Here is a 23,365-nt window from a genome sequence, read left to right as displayed (position 1 = left end):
TCCACTTTATATCGCAATTTTTGTTAAATTAATTTAATTTATATTATAATTAACTTTTTTACTATAAATTTATTTTTTATAAAGTATATTTTTTGTAATAACAATATTTATTGAATTTATTTCATAACAACAATATTGACAATATATATTTTTTGGAAACATGCTAATTTCACTGCACTACTTTAATTTCAAAGCCTAATCACTTTATATCGCTTTTTTTTTATTAAATTACTAAATTTATTTTAAATTATAATTATTTTTTTCTTTAATTTTATTTATCAAATAATTTCTTTTTTTTAATATTGCCAATATATATTTTTTTACAAAAAACATATTTTCACTTTATATCGCTTCTTTTTTAAATTATTATATTTAATTTAAATTAAATTTATTTTTTTCTTTCATTTTATTTATCAAATAATTTCTTTTTTTCAATATTGCCAATATATATTTTTTTACAAAAAACATATTTTTACATGCTGAAACATGCTCATTATTCCACTGCATTACTTTCATACTAATTTTTACCTTAGACACTTTCAAGCCTAAAAAACACGCGTGTTAATATTTAAACAATTTATTTTCCACGAATTTTCACTCTTTCTTTTATTGTACTTTTCTTTTTTTTTTTTTTTTGAAAATTATAAAAAAACTAATTTATTTCTATGATATTTTCTCTGCATAATAAAATTTATTTCATAAGAAAATGGACGACCGCCAACAATTTATATTTGTTGACGAATATGCAGCACGTTTTCATTATTATTTTATTTATTTTATATTCATAATCATTTATTGCACATTTTCTACAATTTTTTATAATATAATTTAGTTTTTCATCGAAAATTAAATATACGCGACAATAAACTCCGAAAACTTCTTATCACTTGTCAAATTTAGAGAAAACTAAAGAGGAATTGCAATTAAACATGTTATTATTGTTGTTGTCATTACCGTTATAAGCAATGCAATAGCAAAAAAATTAAAAAAAGTGGTGTAGGTAAGAGTGTGTGGCTTCACTAGCAATTTAAATAAAGCGTTGCCAGATTAATGATTTCATTAAAGTATTGCGGTTTATGAACAAAATTATTACTTTTAACGATTGAAAATAAAATAAGCAAAGACAAACTTTGACTAAAATTGTTTTGTGTAGAAGACTTTCTATACACACACATGTACATATATATGTTTTTTGTATTCCTATTGGAAGATTTTTATTAACAATAATAATTAAATTATTTTCATCAATTTTGGTGGCGAAATTTAATAAATATATACAAATTCTACATACAATTAATCTACTTAAATTATAAAGACTAGATCGATTTCACTATTAAGTACAACTAAAACTGAACATTTTTATATTGTCTGTATGTTCAATATTTCTTTATATCGATGGTTAATTGTTGACACTAGGTTTCATGTTTTAATTATTATAAAAGTTTAGGTATCTTTATGATTTAGCAAGAGGGGCGTATTGGCAGAAGGAAAAGAGGACGGACGTCTTTGGCGTTGGTAAGTACTTAAATCTTCACAACTTTGGCAAGATAATGTTGACTCTTCATAACGCGATTGACAAGAACCGCCAGATGATCGTCTTGCACCATTATACGAATCGGTTATGACTTCAAGCAAAGCCTCATCACTAAAAGCGTAGAAATAAATAAGAAAACAAAAACAAAATTTGTCCGATATGTTGGATTACTCATACACATTAAATATATACCTGTGATAACGATGATGTTCTAATAGAGTGCCAGTCGCAAATCGTAACTTTTTTGGCGACTCCAAACTAGAGGAGCGAGTTAGTGAATTCCGGGGCATATTTTTATTTTTTAAAGACGATCGTATGCCCAAATCATTTGCTGCTGATAACTGATCCTGTTGTTGTTTAATAGTTCCCTGTATGAATTTGTTTAAGGCTCGAGAGCCTCTTCTCTGCGATCGTTCATAAGTTCGCTTTGCTTTAGCCTCTTCGTCTTCTCCAAGCAACCAATACGTCCGTTGTTCACCTTTGCCTTTCATATTAATAATACCTCGTTCTTGATAATGGTAACCGCCGAGTTTTTCAAGCAAGTCTTTGCACTGTGAACTGCAATGTATTTTTAATGGTACCCCCGATGATTCCATACGTGAAGCGGTATTAACGGTGTCTCCAAAAAGACAATAGCGAGGCATCTTAAGTCCTACAACTCCAGCACATACAGGTCCTGAGTGGATACCTATTCGTAAAAGCAACTTGTTGTGTGGACGATGGCGAATTTTAAATTCGGAAACCGCACTAAGCAGATGTAAAGACATTGAGGCTATTTCGGCTGCATGTAAATCACCATTACGTATCGGTAAACCGGAGACCTTGCAAATGCAAGCGATTAAATATTTTAAAATTTAAAAGCATTGTTTCATTTATATGTATTTATTGTTTACTTACTACCATGTACGCGTCTCCTATAGTCTCGACTTTATATACGTCATAATGACCTATAATTGAATCAAAGCACGTATACAAATCATTTAAAAAATCAACCACTTGTAACGGAGTGCTCTCAGCAGACATTGCTGTAAAACCCACTATATCGCTAAAGTATATAGAAACTTGTTCATAACTTTCGGGATCCACTTTGTGTCCTTTCTTTAATTGTTCTGCAACGGGTCGTGGAAGCATCTCCAAAAGCAAAGCATCAGTTTTCTTTTTTTCTTCCTGTAATTGGTCAGTTCTCTCGTCTACTAAAGCTTCCAAGTTATTAGCATATTTCTCCATCATTGCCATCATATTATCAAAAATATTTGGCTTCATGCCCTTCCGCAAAGGTCTTAATTTTGCACGTATGGTCTTAAAGTCCGGCCTTTCTTCGGGCTTTTCACACCAACATTCTTTTAAAATTTCTCGTACACAATCGAAAGATGTTTCTAGGGGTTGCAAAGAGGGACGATAAGGATATAAAGTATCCTGAACTTGCAAAACCTTCTGTAAACATTGCATTGCCGAAAGTCCTGTTTCACCAAATGGTCCGTGTCTTGTATGAATTTCATATAAAACAATACCAAAAGAGTAGGAATCTCCTTTCTGAGAACCCATCACTAAAGAAGCCGGGCCTTGGCGTAATAACTCAGGTGCTCGATAAAGAAGTTCTGTAATATTATCAACAATTCACGTTACGTATTTTGAAATTGACAGATTTAGTTTTTATTTATTGATAATTTTACAACATTAAGTCAATTTGTTTAAAAAAATGAATTGGAATATTTTTTAATCATCATCCTCGTTTCTTAAATCACTTCAAAAGTATACCTATAGGTATATTTACTAATTTTTTAAAAATAAAAATTAATTTATTATAATATAACACAAAAAAAAATTTCTATCGCAGTCGGTAGGATTCGAACCTACGCTCCCAGAGGGAATCTGATTTCTAGTCAGACGCCTTAACCGCTCGGCCACGACTGCTTACACAAACGAGTTGTTAAAAGACTTACAAACGTTAGCAACTTATTTTTATCAACAGTGTGCGCCATTCGTCAACTTGTTTAAGATACATTTAAGAAGTGTATTTATACATACATACAATTTGTATAGAGCAGTACTTTTATGTTTAAAAATAGATATAAAATTATTAACACGTAAAGTTTTTCGTTGTTGCAACATGAGCTCAAATTGGTTAATTCTATTATCATTTTATATATATTTTGTAAAATTTTAATGTATGTATGCAGAAAGTTTCTTTAAGTTGCACACAATAATGGATATATTAATATGTTTTGGAAAATTTTTTAATGAAATATTAATTTTCAAGAGAAATTACAGCTGCTGGAGTTAAGAGGATAGGAATCTTTATTCCTTATTTTTTTAAATGAAAGCAAATAACCAATAGATAAAAATTAAATTTTTAAAAACATAATTTAAAAAATTATTTTCTACGAATATTTTTATTTCTATTACTTACTTGAACATTTGGCTGACATCGATTGAATGTCTGTGGAATTGTCTTCTATACCTTTTTTAAAGGCAAAAAGTCCAAAATCTGTTAGCTTAACAACCCAGCGTGAGTCAATCAAGCAATTTGATGTACACAAAGAACCATGGAAACGTATGGGCGATTCATGTAAATAAATGACACCCTAATGTAAAGGACAAATGAAACAATGAAAGGAAAGAAATCAAAAATTGAAAGTAACAATGAAATCTATTTTGATTCTTTTTCTCATAACAAGGATTATGACTTACTCGTATTATGTCGGCAACCATTGAAGCAATAAACATGTTGTCCAGCTTGACGTCTTCATTTTCCAAAATATCCTGTTGGCATTATTGCAGCCAATGAAACATGAAGAAAATTCAATAAAGTTACATTTCCACTAACACAAACTAACTATGTATAAAGATTAAGTACGTTTTTATATTAAGGGTCTTCATTGCTCACCTTTAAACTACCCCTTGTGCAATATTCAGTAATAATACAAATATTTGGTGGATCTGTACAAGCCCCAATAAACGCACAGATATTATCATGACGAGTATCTCTTAACTGTAAATAGGATAAAAGTTAAAGAAATAAATGATTTTCGTTTTACTTTTTTTTTATTTACCAGTTTAAGTTCTTTCTTCATTTCTCTCGTTATGTCTACACATTTTTTGCGCACTTTTTTAATGGCATACAGTTGTCCTTTGTATAGACCAATTGGTGTAAATATGGTAGTGTAACGAAAGTCTGCATCAGGATTTGAACTTAAACTAACTTGGCTTGTTCGTATTAAAGGATGAGTTGACTATAAATGTTTTTTGTGCAAAATATTTAGAAAAATGTTTTAAATTATGAATTGGAAGAGAGCTTCTTTTATCTGCATTAACTAAATTACCCTTGTTTGTTTCTGAGTATTTGATTCTTTTTCATTTTCATGCATTTGAACTTCCCGAAAGTCAATTTTCCATAGCAAACTGTCCAATTCTTGTTCATAACGCCAGTTGCGATATAGTACTAATGAAACTATGCCCAGTAGTAGTAAAGCACCCCCTGCAATGCCAGCAGAAATTTCACCTGTATAACCTTTTCAAATCATAGAAAACACAAAGATCTATTTGTTATAAAACTTTTTTAGTTTAAATGATAAAAAACATACTGATACATTTTTCTCCAGCAAAGCCACAATTGGGTTCTGCGGCTGGACGTCCAGCGCCCACCCATTCTATTTTGCCATATAAATTGAGATCCTTAAAACAACAAAAAGAAATTAGAATTTAATTTAATTATGCAATTGGCCGTTGTGTGGAATCTGCTTACCTGCTTATAGCTCTTAAGTTAGTTTTTTTAGTTAAAACAAATGGTAGTGATTGTTAACAAGTGAAAAGTGAGCAAAATGTGATGAGATATATAAAAGCAAATAACAGTGCAAAATCAATTTTAAATATTTACAGCATATTTATAATTTAATACAAAATTTGTTTGTGTTCATCAATACTTTAGTACTTACAGGTAGTTTATCACTTTGTGTCTGACTGAACGTTCCTACTGGAATCAGACCAGGAACTGTTTTGTTTCTTTGATTGCGTGCCAAACCACGCGCTAATACTGTATAATTCCCAGCCGCATCACCATTTTCGTCTATGAAGCCATGATAACTGAAAGACAATCACAATCTTCAAATTTCTAAATTTCTAAATTTAAAGAGTTTTTTCATTTTATGCTTACCCCATGGCGCTGCGGTATTTGGATCCTTTTATAGCCTCAATAATGGCTGTGCCATTTCTTGGATTTCCTTTTTTCTGTAAAACACGTATTAAGGCGTTTGCATATAAGTGCACTGCATCATATAAATATGCCGCTTCAGCACTAATCTATAAGAAAACACTAGTCAGAATTCTAAATTTTTAAATTTATAAAATAAATAATTAGAATAATATCTCACCTGCTTAGAGCCTCCAAAATAACCCAAGGGATTAGGAAAATTAAAAGGTGGTTGTTCCATATACTTGTTAACCTAAAAAGATATGTCATAATCTATATTAATTTATTTTATAAATTAAATTAAAATACAAAAAAAATCAAATCAGAATTTGTTCATATGTGAGTGATAAATAACTAAATAAACTTACCTCTTTTGCGAATTCTTGAAATCCTAAGGGTGCTGTTGGAAATATACCCAAATAAGATTGAAATGCTTTTTCCGCTCGTTCATCGCTTTTTTCCATTAACAGGCCACGCATATATTTCTCCGGTTTAGATGCATCATACTGTTCAATATCGATGCCCACCACAAAATAATCACCCTTGTTTAGAAGACCCTTGTTATACAGTGATACCATTAAACCAACATGCTCATAGTAATGACCCAGTACAACATAAACTAAAGCCAAAGGAACAACATAAAAACAAAGTAATCAACGAACTTACAAGACGTACATATGTATATAATAGTGGAAAGAGAATGGATATACATTACAATAAATAGGTTCATACGAAACACAGACAGACATATGAAGTAATTAACAGTAAAAATCTAATAAAATAACTTGATAAAGGGATAACATAAGAGTAGACAGACATACACAAACATAAGTATAGAATTTTGCACGGATGTAAAATAATATGAATATCTATGTTTGAATAAAAAAGGGATTTAATTTCATTAAACACAAAAAACCCCTCATATTCTTAAGTTTCAATTCTGAATTAAAGTCGGATGTAAAAAAATCACATAAAAATAAAAATGCTTTAAGAATGTGTGTGAAATAAAACCCTCAACTATTTGTGTAAAAACATAATGTGTCCATTAGGGTACAACCGAACTGACTCCTGACCGCCAGTCGTTTTGTAACAACAAAACACTTGTGAAACAAAAACTTTCCGCGACGAAAGGGTTTTATAAAACCATCCCCCAAAAAATTATAACATTTCATTTTAACTAGTTTTAAAGTTCCTATGTTTAAATAACTTGCAAATAAATTTCTTATCTCCCAAACATTTTTCTTTTTAACAGTTTAACAATACTTATACTAACGAGAATTAATGGTTTTTAGATTTTTTGGTTAAATTCACAAACAAAAAAAAGGATTTTTTACAAATTCGTTTTATTTGGAATTTTAGATTGTAATCTCCCAATTCTTTTCTATTCAAACATTATAGCTATAAAAACATTATATAATAAGACAACTGAAGTTAAAATTTCGTTTAAACATTTTATCACCCTTACTACTCTTTAATAATTGGCTTTAATTAAATGGAAACACACATGATTGCCTGCGTAAAACTTTCGTATTTACCTAACCTAATACCTAATAGTTTAGGATGATAATTTGCACTTACTTCTTGTATTAGCATACGTTTTATCCACCAAACCATCAAATGGATTTGGCATAAAACCATGATGATAAATTGCATTCCATGTCCTAGTATCACGTACCGAAATACCAGCTCTTTTTAAAATCTTTATTATTGTATCGGCTACAGGCTGATATAAACTATCAGGATGATCGAGATATAAAAATGTTACCTAGGAAAACGTTAAGGCATTAGAAGTTTGAAATTAAAATTAAATTAAACCTAATTTTAATTGTAACATTCATTGTTTACCTGAGTCCAATTAAATGCCAAAAGTAAAGAAACTACAGATTTTGATATCTGAGTATCGGGTGGTCGAGTTCGGGCAAATGTGGGAAAATCCTGTTTATTAGATGTATCATGATGTGTGCAATACTACGAATTTATGTTAATATAGGTTTCACAGAATAATTATTAATGTTAATGCCAACCAACACTTACATACGATATCATTGGTAAATTGAAAGCTGCTGCCATGCGCCCTTCATGTATACATGTTTCTTGCGGACCTATATATGCCACAACTTGTTTGGTCCATAATGATGCTGTCTGTTTTATACTATTGACTTCGTCCCCATAAGTTTCAGCTACAATAAAATCCAATGAATGGCCTAATGTTTTAAATTTATTCTCATTAACCTCCTTCACAGCCAAGGTTATTGCACCTGAGATTGTTATACCTAACGAAAATAAAATAATTTTATATTACAAGCTAAATATTATCCATTCATATCGATTCATCTTACCTGGCTTTTGATAATCCAAATTTCCTGGTGATCTTTGTGAGCCAGTCAGATAGCCCAATGTAAATATTTCGCCTCTTACCGAAATTTTAAAATCAATCAAGTTTAAAATGAAAATCGCAAGAATAACAAGAAATTTATAATCTGATAAAAACGCAAAAGAGCGTAAAAATGTCCTCATTACGTGCGACAACACTTGATTAATAGTATTTGATTGATGGATAGAGGGTTAAGAAGGACGTGTATAATTTAAATCGAAACTTTTGTATTTTAACTTTGTTGGTTGCCACAGTAATACTCTACACTGATGATGTCTTTAAAGTTTTCGTTTATTCTCTGTTTTATAATTAAATTTATACAGAACAAAGTTTAATTTAAATATGTTCTCTGGCAACTGCTACTAACTTGAAGATAAAGTTAAAAGTATGAACATTTAAACATTGCTTATACATATAAGAAGAAATTCATACACAAGTATGTATGTGTGATTTTGTTAAAATACAAATACGTGGTAGTAGAAATCTATTTTCTCAGTTCCTAGAAAATATACCATCTTCATTCACTCGACACAAGTTACAAACTTTTTCCGCTTCATAGTTTATTTCTTAGTGCCATTTAATCATACCCTCTAAATGCATTTCTTTTATTGTTTCGACTTATAGTTGATATGCGTTTTGGAAAAGCATTTAATGTTTAAGTTTGTAATCAATCGGCATGACTTTTTAAATGCAGTTGTTAAATGTATTTCATCTAGGTTTTTTAGAAAACCTAAAAACGGGTTCAACTGTAATTCATATTAAATAAATATCATTTTTAATGTATAATATTGATATAATATTGAATCATACAAATATAACTAATATTAAAATTCTAATATAAGTAATAAAATGTAAGTAAAATATAAACAATTCATTTGTTCATCTTCTGTTTCCTTTTCAAATATTTGAATAACTTTGTCTTGCAAATAGATTTTATAGGTTAAACTTTTCTTGTTTGTTATCTCCAACCATTTATTTTAGCGTAAGGGTTTTAATTTTAAATTCTGTAAATGGCAGTAAAACATTTTACTTTATTTATAACTGGCTCACTCTATCTCTAGCATACTTTTCCACATCATTCATCCATTCGTGCATGCATGCGTATGTTTTCTTTAAATCCTTATACAAATACAGTATATTTTTACATACTTGCAAACATTTACCCAGCAAAAAATTCTGGTAGTAAATATTTAAACATTAAAAGTGAATGTATTACCCCTATCCATAGACAAGCTAGTGGTAAAAACGTACATGATCAAATAAAATAATCTAAACCTTATCACGAAATACTTTTTATCCATGTGTTTTTCGCTGGGTACATCTGCATTAAGAATGTCGTTTGCACATATCCACATTTATTTTCCTGACATTATTTTAAAAAACGAGTAAAGTACACAAATAGAAAAATGACAGACAGACACAATAAAAATCAACCAAACCATAATGCCATAATACACAATATCGGTCAAAATATTTTAAATAAATAAAATAACTTTTATTCATGGAATATTGAATCAGTCTTAAGATGGTTGTCATTTAAACTGTTTATAGAGTATGTTATTACGTTTATAAATATTTTTAGTAGAACATATCGGAGACTAGTGGCATGTTTTCAAATTTAAACACCGTTTAATACAAGGCGAGTATATTTTTTTCTTTAGCATATTAAGGTTTAATAATTAATGTTTTAAATTTTTGGTATTAATTCCTATAATTAACCATTAATTTTTAATTATTTAGTTATTTACAGTAGGTAGTGTTTGTATTATCACATCAGAAATACCTCAGATGATTAAAAAGATTATAGAGTTTTGATGAAATTAGTGCAATATTTAAGAATCTACAACCGATTCTAGATTTCCAAAAATAAAAAAAATTGAATTGATGTAAATGATCATTATTTTATCTATTAAAGCGTTATTAAAGGATTTACAGTTGATTTTTAGATTTTACGTACATATTTTTTTTATTTTAAAATCATCATCGCTAGTTTTCACATTTTCCCAATTGTAGCACTTTAAAATTAAGAGCCAGATTTTTTATAGACACTTAGACGAATGATTAATATTATGCCAAATATTAATAATACGTATTATTATTCAAACACAAGAAATTCCATTCGCATTTGGTAAAACAGGTCAGAAAATAGTTTTATTCTTTTATTTAAAGAAAATATTAGATGCATTATAATGACTAATATTGTTTTCAAACAAAGAGTTTATTCGTTTTAAGTACTTTTTTTTTTACAAACTCCAACATTTATAAATACACACATATGGTATTGTATTGTATTTTATTAATTGACACACGTTAAGATTTTATATAGTTCAACCTTTTTTGTTTTATTACCCTGCAAAAATTAATGAAAATCATGAACCATTTAGCTTATCCCAAAACTAGATTTATTTTTGGAACATTTGCATGAAAATCCCACCAACCTTAAACACTTTAATGCATGATAAAGGAATAATATTTAAATACAAATGGCTAACCAAACAGGAACTAAAATTTCATGATATGAAAATTTAGCTTAATGGCAAGCAAGCAATACTAGCAGGAAATTAGTATAGAATAAGTTATTAAGTAGTATCATATTTATAAGCACAATTTCCTTTTCGTAAGTAAATAAATATAAACACATATATGTATGTATATGTATCTTTATTAAATACCCTGTGGTAAAAATTTAAATGTATTTAATGTTATAAAAATCTTAAGAAAACTTCTTTAAGAATTTGTTTTCTTTTTTTCGCCAGTATCTGTTTTCCCCTTTTAATTCCGATAGACTATTCCATCATTATCTTGTATGTGTTTTATGTCCTGTTTCTAGATAACGAGCTAGTAGTTTATTCACAAATTTTACTTTAATTTCGTTATTTAAACAAAAATAAAATACAAGTAAAATTTCTAACTTCTCACACGTTATATAGAAACAACACAATAATAGCAAAACATAAGGATTTATTAAAAATAAACTGAAAATATTGAATGTATGAATGAATGAAACTCATATCCAAGCAAACTAGTGTAAAAATAAAAATATTTAAAAAGAATAATAATCTATGTTTTTATTATTATTTTACATAAAACCGGTTTTCTGTATTTAATTTTAAATAAAATAAAACTAAGCAGTGATGAATCTAATACACTCACCTTAAAATTTTGGAATTTAATATGATTTCTGTGATTTTATGGTTTTATATAAATTAAAGCTTTTTATATCATTTTAATAGAAACGAAAGGAGTGAAGAGCTCATTGATCTTATAAATACTTTTAGTATTTAATTATTTCAACAACAAAAATATATGTGTTTGTACATAATATCTCCTTTTAGTCAGAGATTTTTTAAGATTTAAGAAAACAAACATAAATCTTTCCAGGTGTTCCAAATCTTATGACAGAATTTATATACCAAACAATTTTTTTACGAGAAAATAAAAACATATATTTTAATTTAATTTATAGTTACTTAACACGTGAGATAAATTTGTTCTGAAACTTAATTTGATTGTGGAATATTTAGCATTGTTCTATGTAATTAAATTCAACCTTTAAAATTGTAAATATAAAAATTAATCAAATTTTTTCTTAACTTAATATTAAGCATGAATTCATTCAACATTTTAATAGTTCGGCTAATCTATTTTTTTTTCTCTGAAATTTTCTAACAAAAAAATTTAAATTTTTTGCATACATTAAAAACTGCAAATTTCGTGTCTATTTAGACAATTACAATTTAAAGGGGACAAAAAAAATTAAATATTTTTTTCAATGTATGTAAGAGGCTTTATTAGATTTTAATGATTTATAGACTTTTATTTAAAAAATTAATAATGTTGTAAATAAATTGAAGACAACAGTATTATTGAATTGTCCCTCAACTTGCTTTTAATCTTATCTCAATATATACTTTTTGTAATGCAACAACACTAGCAAATAATTCATAAATTTTACCTAATAAATGCAATGGAAAATATGTCAGTATTTTAGTGACTTTTGAAACATGTGGATATCGTGGGAGACAACAGTTGTAATATATTATTTAGCCTTCATTTGTGCACTAAATATAAAAGGCCAAATTTTAGATGATGTGGAAAGTGTTGATGACCCCATAAAATTTTATGTATATACAAGACACAATAATGTTACGCCACAAATATTGCAAGCTGATGTAGAGTCCATAGTGCGTAGTGTTCTTAATCCCAACAAACAATCTACGTAAGTTAAACATATATTTTAAATTTCAGAAAATTATCACATAGTGTAAACATTACGAATTAAAAGTTAATATAACATTTTTACTTCTCTATAGTCTAATTATTATAAATAAATAAATGTGTATGTATGTTTTCTCTAAAAGTCTAGCTATTCACGGTGTGCTGGGAAACAAGAGTTCAGAGGAATGTTTAATAATTAAAGATGCAAAACTAAAAGTTGAAGATGCCAACATTATTATAGTGGATTATAGTTCCCTAATGGAGAGCAATGATTTTAAAATTGATTTCTCTTCTGCGGATTTAGTTGCCAAATCTATTACAGATTTAGTTATATTGCTAAAGGAAAATTTTAACATGAACATTCAAAACATACATATAGTGGGTTTTAGTCTGGGTGGTCAAATTGCAGGACTTGCGGGACAAAATATTTATAAACACTGTGCCGAAAAAATTAATCGCATAACAGCACTAGATCCTGCTGGCATCATTTTTACTGAGACTACTCCTGCTAACGAAAAATTAACTGCAGATGATGCTGATTATGTGGAAGTCGTACATACGAACGCAGGTGAATACGGTTATGAAACACCATGTGGTCATGTGGATTACTATCCCAATGGTGGTAAAATTCAACCTGGTTGCAATTCTATCGATAATTCATGTTCTCATAATCGTGCTTATAAATTTATACCCGAAATGTGGTCACCAGTTAAAAATCAGGAATTTTTACTACTTAAATGTGAAAATGTAGATTTTATGAGTTTGGATTCTTGTCGTTGGCAAAATAAAATAATGGGTGAATTGGATCAACAGCAAAAGGGTTTGTATTATGTAGAAACCAATGACAACAATCCTTTTGGTAAGGGAGCTTTTAAGAAACAATTTTTATAAGATTTCTACAATGTTTATAACTGTTAATATATATTGATATACACATCCTTTAAACATTGTTAGCTTGTATGCATTAAGATAATCTAATAAATTTAAAAGTTTCATTTGTAATAACCACTATGTATATTTTCTTTTATTTATACTAATTTAAATAGCACCCTTCATCAAGTCATAACATACTTGAGTGTTTTTGTCAAATTGTATATAAAATCTAAAATATCGAAACTGATTCGATCTACAGCTGTACATGAACTAACATGTTTCTATAATAATTTATTAAATTGAATACTATGACGAATTGATGTATAATGTTCATCTGTGCCGACTGTTACATAGTATTTTTTACCACATTAGTATGTATATATTTTATTTGGAATCTTAGTGCGTAATGTCAATATAAAAGTTCGATCAACTTTTATTTATGGCTAATTTTGTATGTTAGACACGTATAAAGGATGTGTAAAAATTTGTAAAGTTTGAAAACTTTTGCTAAATAATTTTAAAAGTTTTTTTATGGTTTCGTGGTTTTGTAAAAAGAAAACAAAGAAATTTACATACAAATATACATACATATGTATGCATTCGTATAATCAATTAGATTTGGTTTTATATCAGTTTAATAAATTTAAAAAAAGAAGTTTTGAGTTTTTTCTTTAACTTAGGATTTAAAAAAACAATCTTGTTATTTAGAAAATCTATTCATTAGACAGTATGTTATTAAGTAAAAATAAATTTTTACTGATGCTTCTTCTTTGTCGCTTTAAAACTTAAGAGTCAGTTATCGCAAATTTAACGTAAAACCATCTTCATGTTTCTATAATAAAATATATGCATGTATGTGTGTTAAACTATAGTTATTTAAGTCTTTGTAGACACATGTAATACATAAAAATATTTTATTTCACTAAAGATTCGTTTATGCGAAAAACCACTAAAACGAACAAATAAACTTTCATCAATTTTTTTTCGCAAAACATTAGCATGGTTCTCATTATAAAAGACAAACCATACATTTTACATACTTTTTAGTATCAAACAATATATTTAAATAATTACATTGCAAATGTTATCATTAACATTTTTGATGTCCTTATGTCGATAGTGGTTAAATGAAAAATTGATTTTGAAAGTGAAACTTTAAAACTACAAGCATACCAAAACATGGTAGATACGGGACATTTAAAAAAAAAACAAATTAAATGAACATGTTGGCTTAAATGGTTTTACACACTAAATTTACATATTTGTATACATATTCCTTTGCCTGCATAATTTGTATTTTTTTACATTAATAATGTATCATGTATTTTAAAAATTATTTCTGCACCTCATAAAAACCGTTATGATAAATTATTTTAATTTTTATTTATATGTTATCACATCATTCAACCAAGTGATAGTATGTAATACTATGTATATAGCTTTTGATACTATATAATTTTTTCCAATTTTTAGTTTGCATATTCTTCTGTTTAAATTTCATAGAAACGTTGAAAATAAAAACAAAAAAAGTGTAATTTTTATACATCCACATTTTGAACTTACAGCTTAAGCCAAAATATTTCGGATATGCAAAACACACGTAGAATGAATGTCTGTTCATATAAAGCAAATAGTACATATTTTTAAAGCCAACACTCACTCTAGAAACTGATAAGAGTATTTAACCTACATATGTATGTATGTATGTATGTATATTGTATGTGCGTATATGTACATATGTATATTAGCCACTGGCAGACATATGAGTACTAAATACTGTAAAATTTCCAATTTACCTTTATAGCAGTGAATTTTATGACTAATATTTTAGATTTTTTGAAATAAACTTATTCATATTTAAATTTTATAGCAATATTTTATTTATCTCAACTCAAGTACTAAATTGAGTTAAGTTTAACTTTGTCTTAATGTATTTTATAACAATGACATATCTAAGCTTTAAATTAGGCAGGATATTTATGTATAAGTGTAGGCGTCTGATTTTAAATTATCGCAAATAAAATTATGTCTCTTTGACAAGCAATTACCACAGATAAAAAATCTATTGATTGTATTTTTATTTAACTTTGATATGTGTATTAGGTTAATATTTATTAGTGATAATTAATGAATTTCAGGAATTAGATTTTGGCTTTTTATTGCAAAAAGTAAAACGATAAGATAATAAAAAATACAGTAGTAAAAAGTTAATAAAGTTAGTTGTCTATTACACCGCATCAATTCTTATGGCTGTGTCATAAGATAAAATGTGTTACAAACAAATGTTGTATCTCTGTAAAGAATTTTAAAGTTATATGCAGATAAAAAAAATTATATGAATCAATTTACTTTATTGAACCAATTAAAATACTATATAACTGCTGTCAGCTCAATAACAAATTCATATAACAACAAAGTCAATTACAATTGAAATCAAATGAACTTGCATTTATAAGAGAAATGTAAATATTTTTGAAAAACGCATAAAACAATTTAAGAAGTAAAGTCTTCCTGACTGTATTTATAAAAAAAAATGAAAAATGTATTAATATGTTCGACATAAGTAAAAGTATATTCAAAAATAACGTGACGAGCAATTCCAACCAAAAGACCCATTTTTAAATATGGTAAAGCGTGCCAACAAATTCAGAAAATAACAAAAAAAATTGATTAACGTCCAACACCCAAGACACCTCATAAAAAAAACCATTCATACATAACAATAATACGGAGTGAGTGTCGTTAATGTTTTATTAAAAATCAACTAGCAAAAAAACCCAAGAGTTTCAGACATAAAGTTGTCAACAAATAATTATCAATTTGTTCAACTGTAAATTACAACAATTTATAATAACATGACTTAATGGTAATGATATTGGGATTATGGAACAAATGGAGGCATAATAATTTCATACACTTTCCACTGGGAATGCATTTTTTCGAAAATATACAAACATAAATTATATGACATGACAGGCAACATATAGGTCTCCCGCCTTTTCTTATTATTTATGTTCTAATTTGTAAAAAATAAAATTTTTATAAAATAAGATAAATGATAAAACGGAATTACATGTGCAGTCATTAATTACTGGTACATACATTCATATGTATTTACATATAGAATTTAAATTAAACAAACTTATACAAAAATTTATTTGATTGTATTCTTTAAATTTAAAATAAACAGTTCATTATGTGTAAATATTTTATGAATTTTTCATTATCTATATGAGAATGCTAAATACTGAATGTTATTGCGTAAGTTTTTACAAATTGTTTTTGTTGACACTTTTAAAACTTAATTAATATTAAAACTGTATGACTCTGCCGATGACTACATTACTTCAATAGTAATGGGCGCATTGTTATTTTAATAAGGTAAAACTTGAAACAAAAATATTAAAATAATACTTGAGAAAAGTTAATATTGTTCTCAAAAATCATATGTATTCGTTTAGAAGGTAAAATAGCTAATAAATAAATATCCTGATTATGAATGAAAATTTAATACAAAATATTTCTTTAAATTAATACACAAATGCCGACAAGCAGATATAAAAATTTAAATACTTTGAAAAGTATTAACAATATATTTACATTGTTCTTTTTATATACAAATATGTTCTCAATAACATTTACTATTTTATTTTAATTTGTATAATTTTTACATATTTTTATTATTTTTAATGCCAAATACATGCACACACGCACAAATAGAGCCATACACACGCATTCTGTTAACACAATTTAAATTTTCTCTGATTTTTATAGCACATTTTTAATAGATAACAAAAAAAAAATAAAAACAAATAAATTGTGTTTGTTTTTAAACGAAGGAATTTTTTTAAAAGACATTTGAAATTGAAAAAGATTTAGAGTTGATATGTATTAATAAACGCACGTATGTATATTTATTTGTTATAAATAAAAAGTAAAAGACATTAAATATTTCAATCACGATTTAATGCAAAAATCTTTCTCTATATCTTTGACACGTTTTTAAGTATTTAGCAAAGAAAAATTAACAAATTTTTTCAATTGTTTTAATTTTTTTACTACAACTATACACGGTTGTTTTTTGCGTAAAACAATGAACTGTTAATATGAATAAAATATTTAAGTTAAAAAAAATATGTTTTTGGAATACTAATAGATTTGTAGACAAAAAAACTGGCAAATTCATAATTATATAAAAAAATATAACTTTATTTCCAATTAACAAAACTATTAATACATTAACATATTTAACAATTGCATACACCTACATATGTATATATAATTATAAATAATTTTAATTTGTAAAATGTGGTTTTGTAGAACTTTTATTTACATACTAGTTCCCAAGTGTATTAAGTTGCTATATTATCTCAGGTACCATCATCTAAATAATGATTGAGATATGTATATCAAAAATCTATTATTCATTAAAATTTAAAAACAGAAGATGACAAAATTAAATACATGTAACGTACGTAAATCAATATTTATTTATTTTTATAAATAAACAGTAATTTTCCTTTCCTCGCACAAATTAAAATTTAAACCAACACCTGTTGCCTATTTATTTATTTACAAAAATTAGATAGATGTACATACATATATAAGTTTGTATATACGTACGTATAAACACGCACTACTATATTGTTTCTTGATCACTTGACTCAATGCACTTTAATTTGCCACACAACGAAGAACGAAATTTTCAAACAATTTTAAATACAATATACATTGTACATATTTATATTGGTTGCAAAAACAATCTTTACAATTTTTGCTTTTTGTAAAAAACGCAAACTATCTGCAAGTTGTTTAACAATATTTATTTTTATTTTGTTTTATTAGCATTCTTTAAAAATTCTTTTAACGAGTCAACAATAAAACAATTTGACTTGTTTTTTTTTCTTGTTTTAACTTGTTGCATTTAACGTTTTTCTATTTCCGCTTCCCGTTTGTATATTATTCCAACTTCTATCCGAAACACAACCGTTTTGTTTGAACGCCAAAGCGCAACTAAACTTGAAGGCGCACGTCATGAATTATTCGGAGAAACGATTTATGTATTTTGTTTTATTCGTTAGCTAACGAACTTTTGTGAATTGTTTATGTTTAGGGGAAGTACTGCATGACAATGTATGATGAAGCATATATATTCTTTGTGGGTGGTGAAAAACTCAGTTACAATAGAAAAAATTATAATTTTATTAAAAAGTTTTTAATAAATATGTCAATTTGCAAAACTTGAGTTTCTTTTATGTTTTGAATCCAAATAAAATATAATATGTTACATTTTTTATTATTTGAATATTTGTGTACTACGAATAAATGTAATTTGCATGACTCTGTCCTAAAACATAATCATATTTTTCATATTTTATAAGATTTCAAATTGATATTGGCAAAATTTGTGTGTGACATTTTCATTTTTGAATCCACTGTAACGATTTACAAAAAAATTGTATAATTTATTACTATCAGTTTCATAATACGATTTTTTGCGTTTAATTTGCATTAGTGTCACAATATATTTTTTTGTAAAATATTTAACTTATTTAAACTGTTGGATAAAAACTAAAATTTAAGATTTTTCGAATTTTTGTATTTTTTCGACTTTATTTTAAGTTTTTTCGAATTTTCGATCTTTTTTACTCTTTTTTACAAATTCGACATTTTTCATAGACGATAGTCGAGTTATCGATTTTTTGAGAAAAAGTCGATTGTTCGATTTACAAATTCCTAGAGGAATGATTCTTACAACATATACAAAAGCTCGCTTCTATGAAAATGTATTACGTCAAATGTCATTTTTTTACTAGTGACAGTTTGCTTATACACTCTTATTAATGTTGATCTAATTTTTTTTGTCCATTCTTTGCAAATTATTAATTTTTCCCAACTAAATATGGCTTTACTAGAAAAATTACAAGAGCAAGGATGGTAAGTAAATCTTGAAGAAAAATAGAGACTTCAAAATCATATATGAAAACAAATATCTATGTTATAGGTACTTGACTGAGGAAGGTCTTAGAAAATTAACCATCAGCAATAACTTGCAAACGGAAGATGTCAATAAAATAATATCTTTAGCTCTAGATGTAAGTACATATTAATTGATATACACACATACATATGTATATGGATAACCAATGGAATGATATTTGTTTACAGTGGGATTTGAAGGATATAGCGGCGGGCGCTTTACCATCTAAACCCGACAGCAATGGTACCATATCTGGTCGCATTGTATTACAAATACAAAAAATGCGAAATATTTCGGCACCGAAAGCCAACGAGGAATCTACGGCTGCGCCAAGATTTCTACAATTGGAACTAAGCGATGGAGCTAATACTATAGCTGCTTTAGAGTTTGAAAGAATTCCTAGTCTAAATCTTAATGTGCCACCGGGAACCAAATTATTAATAAAAGCTGAAAAAATAAAGCTATTAAATGGATTTTTAGTGTTAAAGCCCTCCGATATACAAATTCTGGGAGGAAAAGTTGAAGCTTTGGTGGAAAAATGGGAAGTGGCTAGACAAATGCTTAAATATGCTAGAAGTAACAGAAGACTATCTGGATCAGGAGGACCTCCACCATGGATAGCTTTTGGTAAACGATTAGATGCTCACAAAGATGCACTGCCTACAGATAGAAACTTTAAAAGTTTGCAAGCAGCTACTGAAAAGGATAAAAACTCTAAAGAAAATGATGAGTTCAATGTCAGTCGTAGTCAAGCTATTGCCGAAGCCGCAAAGGCTGGACAAAAGAAAGTATTTGGTGGGGGTCAACAAAATATTTTGGATCATAATGTTAAAAAGATCTTAGAAAAGGGTTACTCCGAGGAAGAAGCGAAACAGGCTCTCAAAACTACCAACAATAACCTAGAAAGAGCTTTATATAATCTCAAGAGAAGAAATAATATTAGAAGCGGTTCAACAGATAACAGTGCAAAAACCGTTACTACATCAACAGGGGGACGTGTAAGAGACAGGGTAGCCTCAGCCAAGGAAGAAGCCACAGCGGCAAAACCACAGACAAATGTTTCTCTGTTTGATTTCCTGACCGATAAACTACCTGTGGTGAGATATTATGTGCTCTTAATTATATTACTTCAATTGTAAATATTTCTTTTACAGACTGTTTCCTCTTCAAATACTGTACAATCCCAGGCAATCAGTAATAATACCAACAATGATCGCAACTTAAAAGATTCTTCATCAAAAACTTATAATAATACCAAAGCTATATCTGTTGGAGGTAATAGATTTGAAAATAACTTGTCATCTAGTTTTGCTGCAAATAGAGCAACTGTTACCCCAAGATCTGAAGAAAAGCAACCTTTCCAATCACGTTCAAATACTTTCAATCAAAGACAAGAAGAACGTAAACAACAATCCAGCAACAAACCTGGAAGAGGTGGAGAACGAAATAATACAAACAGAACTCAAACCCAATCTCAAACCTCCAATTATGATAAGCCTTTAAATCAATCATCTGTGGCTCAAGAAGAGAATATCAAATCCACAGGAGGCAACAACACTAAGAGAAATGAAAGAAAAAAAGAAAGGGAACAAACTCCTAGACAGCCAATGAATGAATATTTGCCTAATAAACGGAATAATGAATTTAATAAGCCGTTAGAAAAGAAATCCTATCAATCGAGGGAAAATAATAGGAATAATAATCAGGATTCAACGAAAAATTTTCCACAAAAACAAACACAAAAACCTAATAATAATTTTGAGAAGGCTTTGGACAATTTGGTAGAAAGTACCTCAAAAATGTCCATCCAACAGAGAGATGAATCAACAGCTAACAACCAGCAAAATAGGGGCAGAAATCACCAACAAACTTCAAAAGGTAACAGCCACCAGCAAATGCCAACTTTGAGCCAACATAAGCAAAAGTCTTCATCGGAGAATTATCCAAACAATTCCCAACAACAACCAAATCGATTTATAGATTCTCAAAATTTCTCTGCGAAATCTCAACAAAACACGAAAAATCCCGCTTATGTGCCTCAGGTTGGTAATGGTTTTGCATATGATTCCAGCAAAATAATGGGATTTCAAAGTAAAGAAGCTAATGAATACGCTATGAACTTGTTAAAAAGTCAAGGCTTGACCATGCAGCAGTTGCAGCAGCAACAAGCGGTATCACCACAAACACAACAAGGAACATTACCTCCGCCACAGCAACCACATTCTCAGAATCAAATACTCAACAATCAAGCAACTGCTACTGTTGCGTATATGGCACAGAATCCCAACTTATTTGTAGCACCACCCCAACAAGCTCCACCGCAATTCGGCATGATGTCTAGCGGTAATTGGCCTTGGAATATTGGCGATTTGTGTTTAGCCAAATATTGGGATGATGGCAATGTAAGTAACACAACTATTAAAACTTTATTATTTTAAAGAATAATTTTTTTTAGTATTACGATGCAAAAATCACTGCTATTTCGGATAAGACATGTGTTGTTTTATTTTTGGGTTATGGTAATCATGAAGAGGTATTAAAATCCGACTGCCTACCCATTACTGATGCTCAGCACATACCACTGAATGCCTATCAAACCAACATCACTGCTCCTCCCATGGCACAGCCACATCCTTCAGCTTTTCAACCAAGGTCTAATATACATTCTGGAGTTGGAGGAAGTAGTGGCAATCAACGTTACCGAGGCGAAAGACAAATGTATGTACCACCACCTAAACGAAATAATAACTGATACTCAATGGGGTCAACGCAACAACAAAGTCTAAAATCTAAAACACAATATCATAATATTTCACAACAACTCCTGCATGACACCCTGTCACCGTCACCATACATTTGTGCATTCAAAAGAAATTAAATATCTACAAACTCGATCACTTCGGAAGGAAATCCAATTTGCATTTTAGAATTTCCACTTGATATCTATTTATTAAATTTTTACATGAAATAAGGAAAATAAAGGCAACCAAAAAACATCCTTATTGAAAATTATAAACTTTATAAAAAAAACTTACCACATATACATAAGTATCCAAAACAATGATATTGCAACTTGTAAATGTTTAATAAACAATAAATCCATGTTTAAATGTGAAATATACAAAATATTTTATCTTTTTCACTTTTTATATCCACTAGAACCATATTTAAATATATACATTTTCATATGTTGGCAATTTTTATAGTAAATGTATGTTTCTACATATTTTTGAACTACACATCGAATGAACTCAGATAATTTAAAGTTGAATTAATATACAACAATAATGTATTGATTTTCATTTGCATTAGTATTTTACAGTATTCACAAAACTAAAAATATTTTAAACTTTAAAAGAAAAACTATGAATTTAAATAATGATATGTAATCGAGTAATTAATGTTCCGTTATTCCGCGGATGTCATTTTCGGTAGTGTAGCCAGATTATTTGTTTCTTTAAAGTTTGTCCTAAACTCTGTCCCATTAATACCAAGGTATTATATGTATGCCTTTTGAATAAAATTGGATTTTGCTACTATACATATGAGTTATAATACCGTTTTTGTTTTATACCAATGTAACGTAAAAAATACTAATCATACGGAATTTCATATTACTTTTTTTTTCAATAGACTGTGCGAAGTAGTCTAAATTTTCGCAGAGAACACACAAAAAATATATAATCTGGTAACACTTATTATTAGTAAATTCCAGAGACCGAAAGAATAAACCCAACAAGAACAGTGACAATCATTTGATCGGTCATTTGACTGGCACTACTGATGTATTATTTCTATCACAGCGTAAAGCAAAGTTTCTATCAGTTTCTTAAGGCAAATGGACAAAAGTGATGGAAACATTTGTGTACATGGGATTTTTCTTCTCCCTTGCATTTATGAATTCTATCGACTTTAAAACATATATTTGAGCTGCTCACTCTTTTGCTTTTTACCCATCAAGGATGATGGAAATGTTAGTCACGATTGACTAATCATTCTTTATTGATATATCCATCACAGTTGACCAATCACACTTGATGAATTTATCCGTCAAATCTGACGGCTATACCAATTTATAATAAAACACAATTTATTAACATTTTGAGATATATATTTTTTAATTTTATTAATATACATAGTAAGCATATACATAAATTAACTATCATTTTACCATTTTACATACCTCGCAAAATGTAA

The 23,365-nt window shown here is 28.3% G+C and overlaps 3 protein-coding genes and 1 non-coding gene across 5 annotated transcripts; 2 read left to right on the top strand and 2 right to left on the bottom strand.

The window, feature by feature from the left end:
• Window positions 1-695: 695 nt before the first annotated feature.
• Window positions 696-18,195, bottom strand: LOC111690773 (speract receptor). Of its 2 annotated transcripts, XM_046953136.1 has the most exons (19): window positions 17,788-18,195; window positions 8,063-8,843; window positions 7,758-7,996; window positions 7,569-7,691; window positions 7,302-7,488; window positions 6,092-6,342; window positions 5,905-5,976; window positions 5,688-5,833; window positions 5,470-5,617; window positions 5,280-5,291; window positions 5,119-5,209; window positions 4,858-5,045; window positions 4,588-4,767; window positions 4,422-4,526; window positions 4,226-4,297; window positions 3,945-4,119; window positions 2,432-3,132; window positions 1,727-2,355; window positions 696-1,645 (listed from the first exon to the last, which is right to left on the bottom strand). In XM_046953136.1, exons 2-19 carry the CDS (start codon window positions 8,238-8,240, stop codon window positions 1,444-1,446), a joined length of 3,699 nt encoding a protein of 1,232 aa, XP_046809092.1. In that variant the 5' UTR covers window positions 8,241-8,843; window positions 17,788-18,195; the 3' UTR covers window positions 696-1,443. The 2 variants fall into 2 exon arrangements, with proteins under 2 accessions (XP_046809092.1, XP_046809093.1); XM_046953137.1 differs by lacking the exon at window positions 5,280-5,291.
• On the bottom strand, window positions 3,367-3,448 carry Trnas-aga. The gene has a single exon. It is a non-coding gene; the product is annotated as a tRNA-Ser (tRNA).
• Window positions 12,026-13,318, top strand: LOC111690990 (lipoprotein lipase). The gene is made up of 2 exons (XM_023453611.2): window positions 12,026-12,316; window positions 12,459-13,318. Exons 1-2 carry the CDS (start codon window positions 12,102-12,104, stop codon window positions 13,204-13,206), a joined length of 963 nt encoding a protein of 320 aa, XP_023309379.2. The 5' UTR covers window positions 12,026-12,101; the 3' UTR covers window positions 13,207-13,318.
• Window positions 18,196-18,975: 780 nt separating the features above from the next.
• LOC111690798 (tudor domain-containing protein 3) lies at window positions 18,976-22,285 on the top strand. The gene is made up of 5 exons (XM_023453366.2): window positions 18,976-19,125; window positions 19,193-19,283; window positions 19,357-20,265; window positions 20,323-21,570; window positions 21,624-22,285. The coding sequence occupies exons 1-5, from the start codon at window positions 19,091-19,093 to the stop codon at window positions 21,918-21,920; spliced, it is 2,580 nt and encodes an 859-aa protein (XP_023309134.2). The 5' UTR covers window positions 18,976-19,090; the 3' UTR covers window positions 21,921-22,285.
• Window positions 22,286-23,365: the final 1,080 nt, after the last annotated feature.

This window comes from Lucilia cuprina, chromosome 5 (assembly GCF_022045245.1).
Source record: "Lucilia cuprina isolate Lc7/37 chromosome 5, ASM2204524v1, whole genome shotgun sequence".
NCBI classification, from domain to species: domain Eukaryota; kingdom Metazoa; phylum Arthropoda; class Insecta; order Diptera; family Calliphoridae; genus Lucilia; species Lucilia cuprina.
The sequence above is the reverse complement of the archived record's forward strand: the minus strand, read 5'-3'. Positions and strand labels throughout refer to the sequence as shown.

Coding starts and splice junctions, on each gene's coding strand:
- LOC111690798 (XM_023453366.2), top strand. CDS start 19,091: ATGGCTTTACTAGAAAAATTACAAGAGCAAGGATG. Junction 19,126..19,192: donor AAATTACAAGAGCAAGGATG/GTAAGTAAATCT, acceptor TCTATGTTATAG/GTACTTGACTGAGGAAGGTC. Junction 21,571..21,623: donor AATATTGGGATGATGGCAAT/GTAAGTAACACA, acceptor AATTTTTTTTAG/TATTACGATGCAAAAATCAC.
- LOC111690773 (XM_046953136.1), bottom strand. CDS start 8,240: ATGAGGACATTTTTACGCTCTTTTGCGTTTTTATCAGATTATAAATTT. Junction 7,692..7,757: donor ATTTACCAATGATATCGTAT/GTAAGTGTTGGT, acceptor ATAAATTCGTAG/TATTGCACACATCATGATAC. Junction 5,618..5,687: donor AAATACCGCAGCGCCATGGG/GTAAGCATAAAA, acceptor ATTGTCTTTCAG/TTATCATGGCTTCATAGACG.
- LOC111690990 (XM_023453611.2), top strand. CDS start 12,102: ATGTGGATATCGTGGGAGACAACAGTTGTAATATATTATTTAGCCTTC. Junction 12,317..12,458: donor AATCCCAACAAACAATCTAC/GTAAGTTAAACA, acceptor TTTCTCTAAAAG/TCTAGCTATTCACGGTGTGC.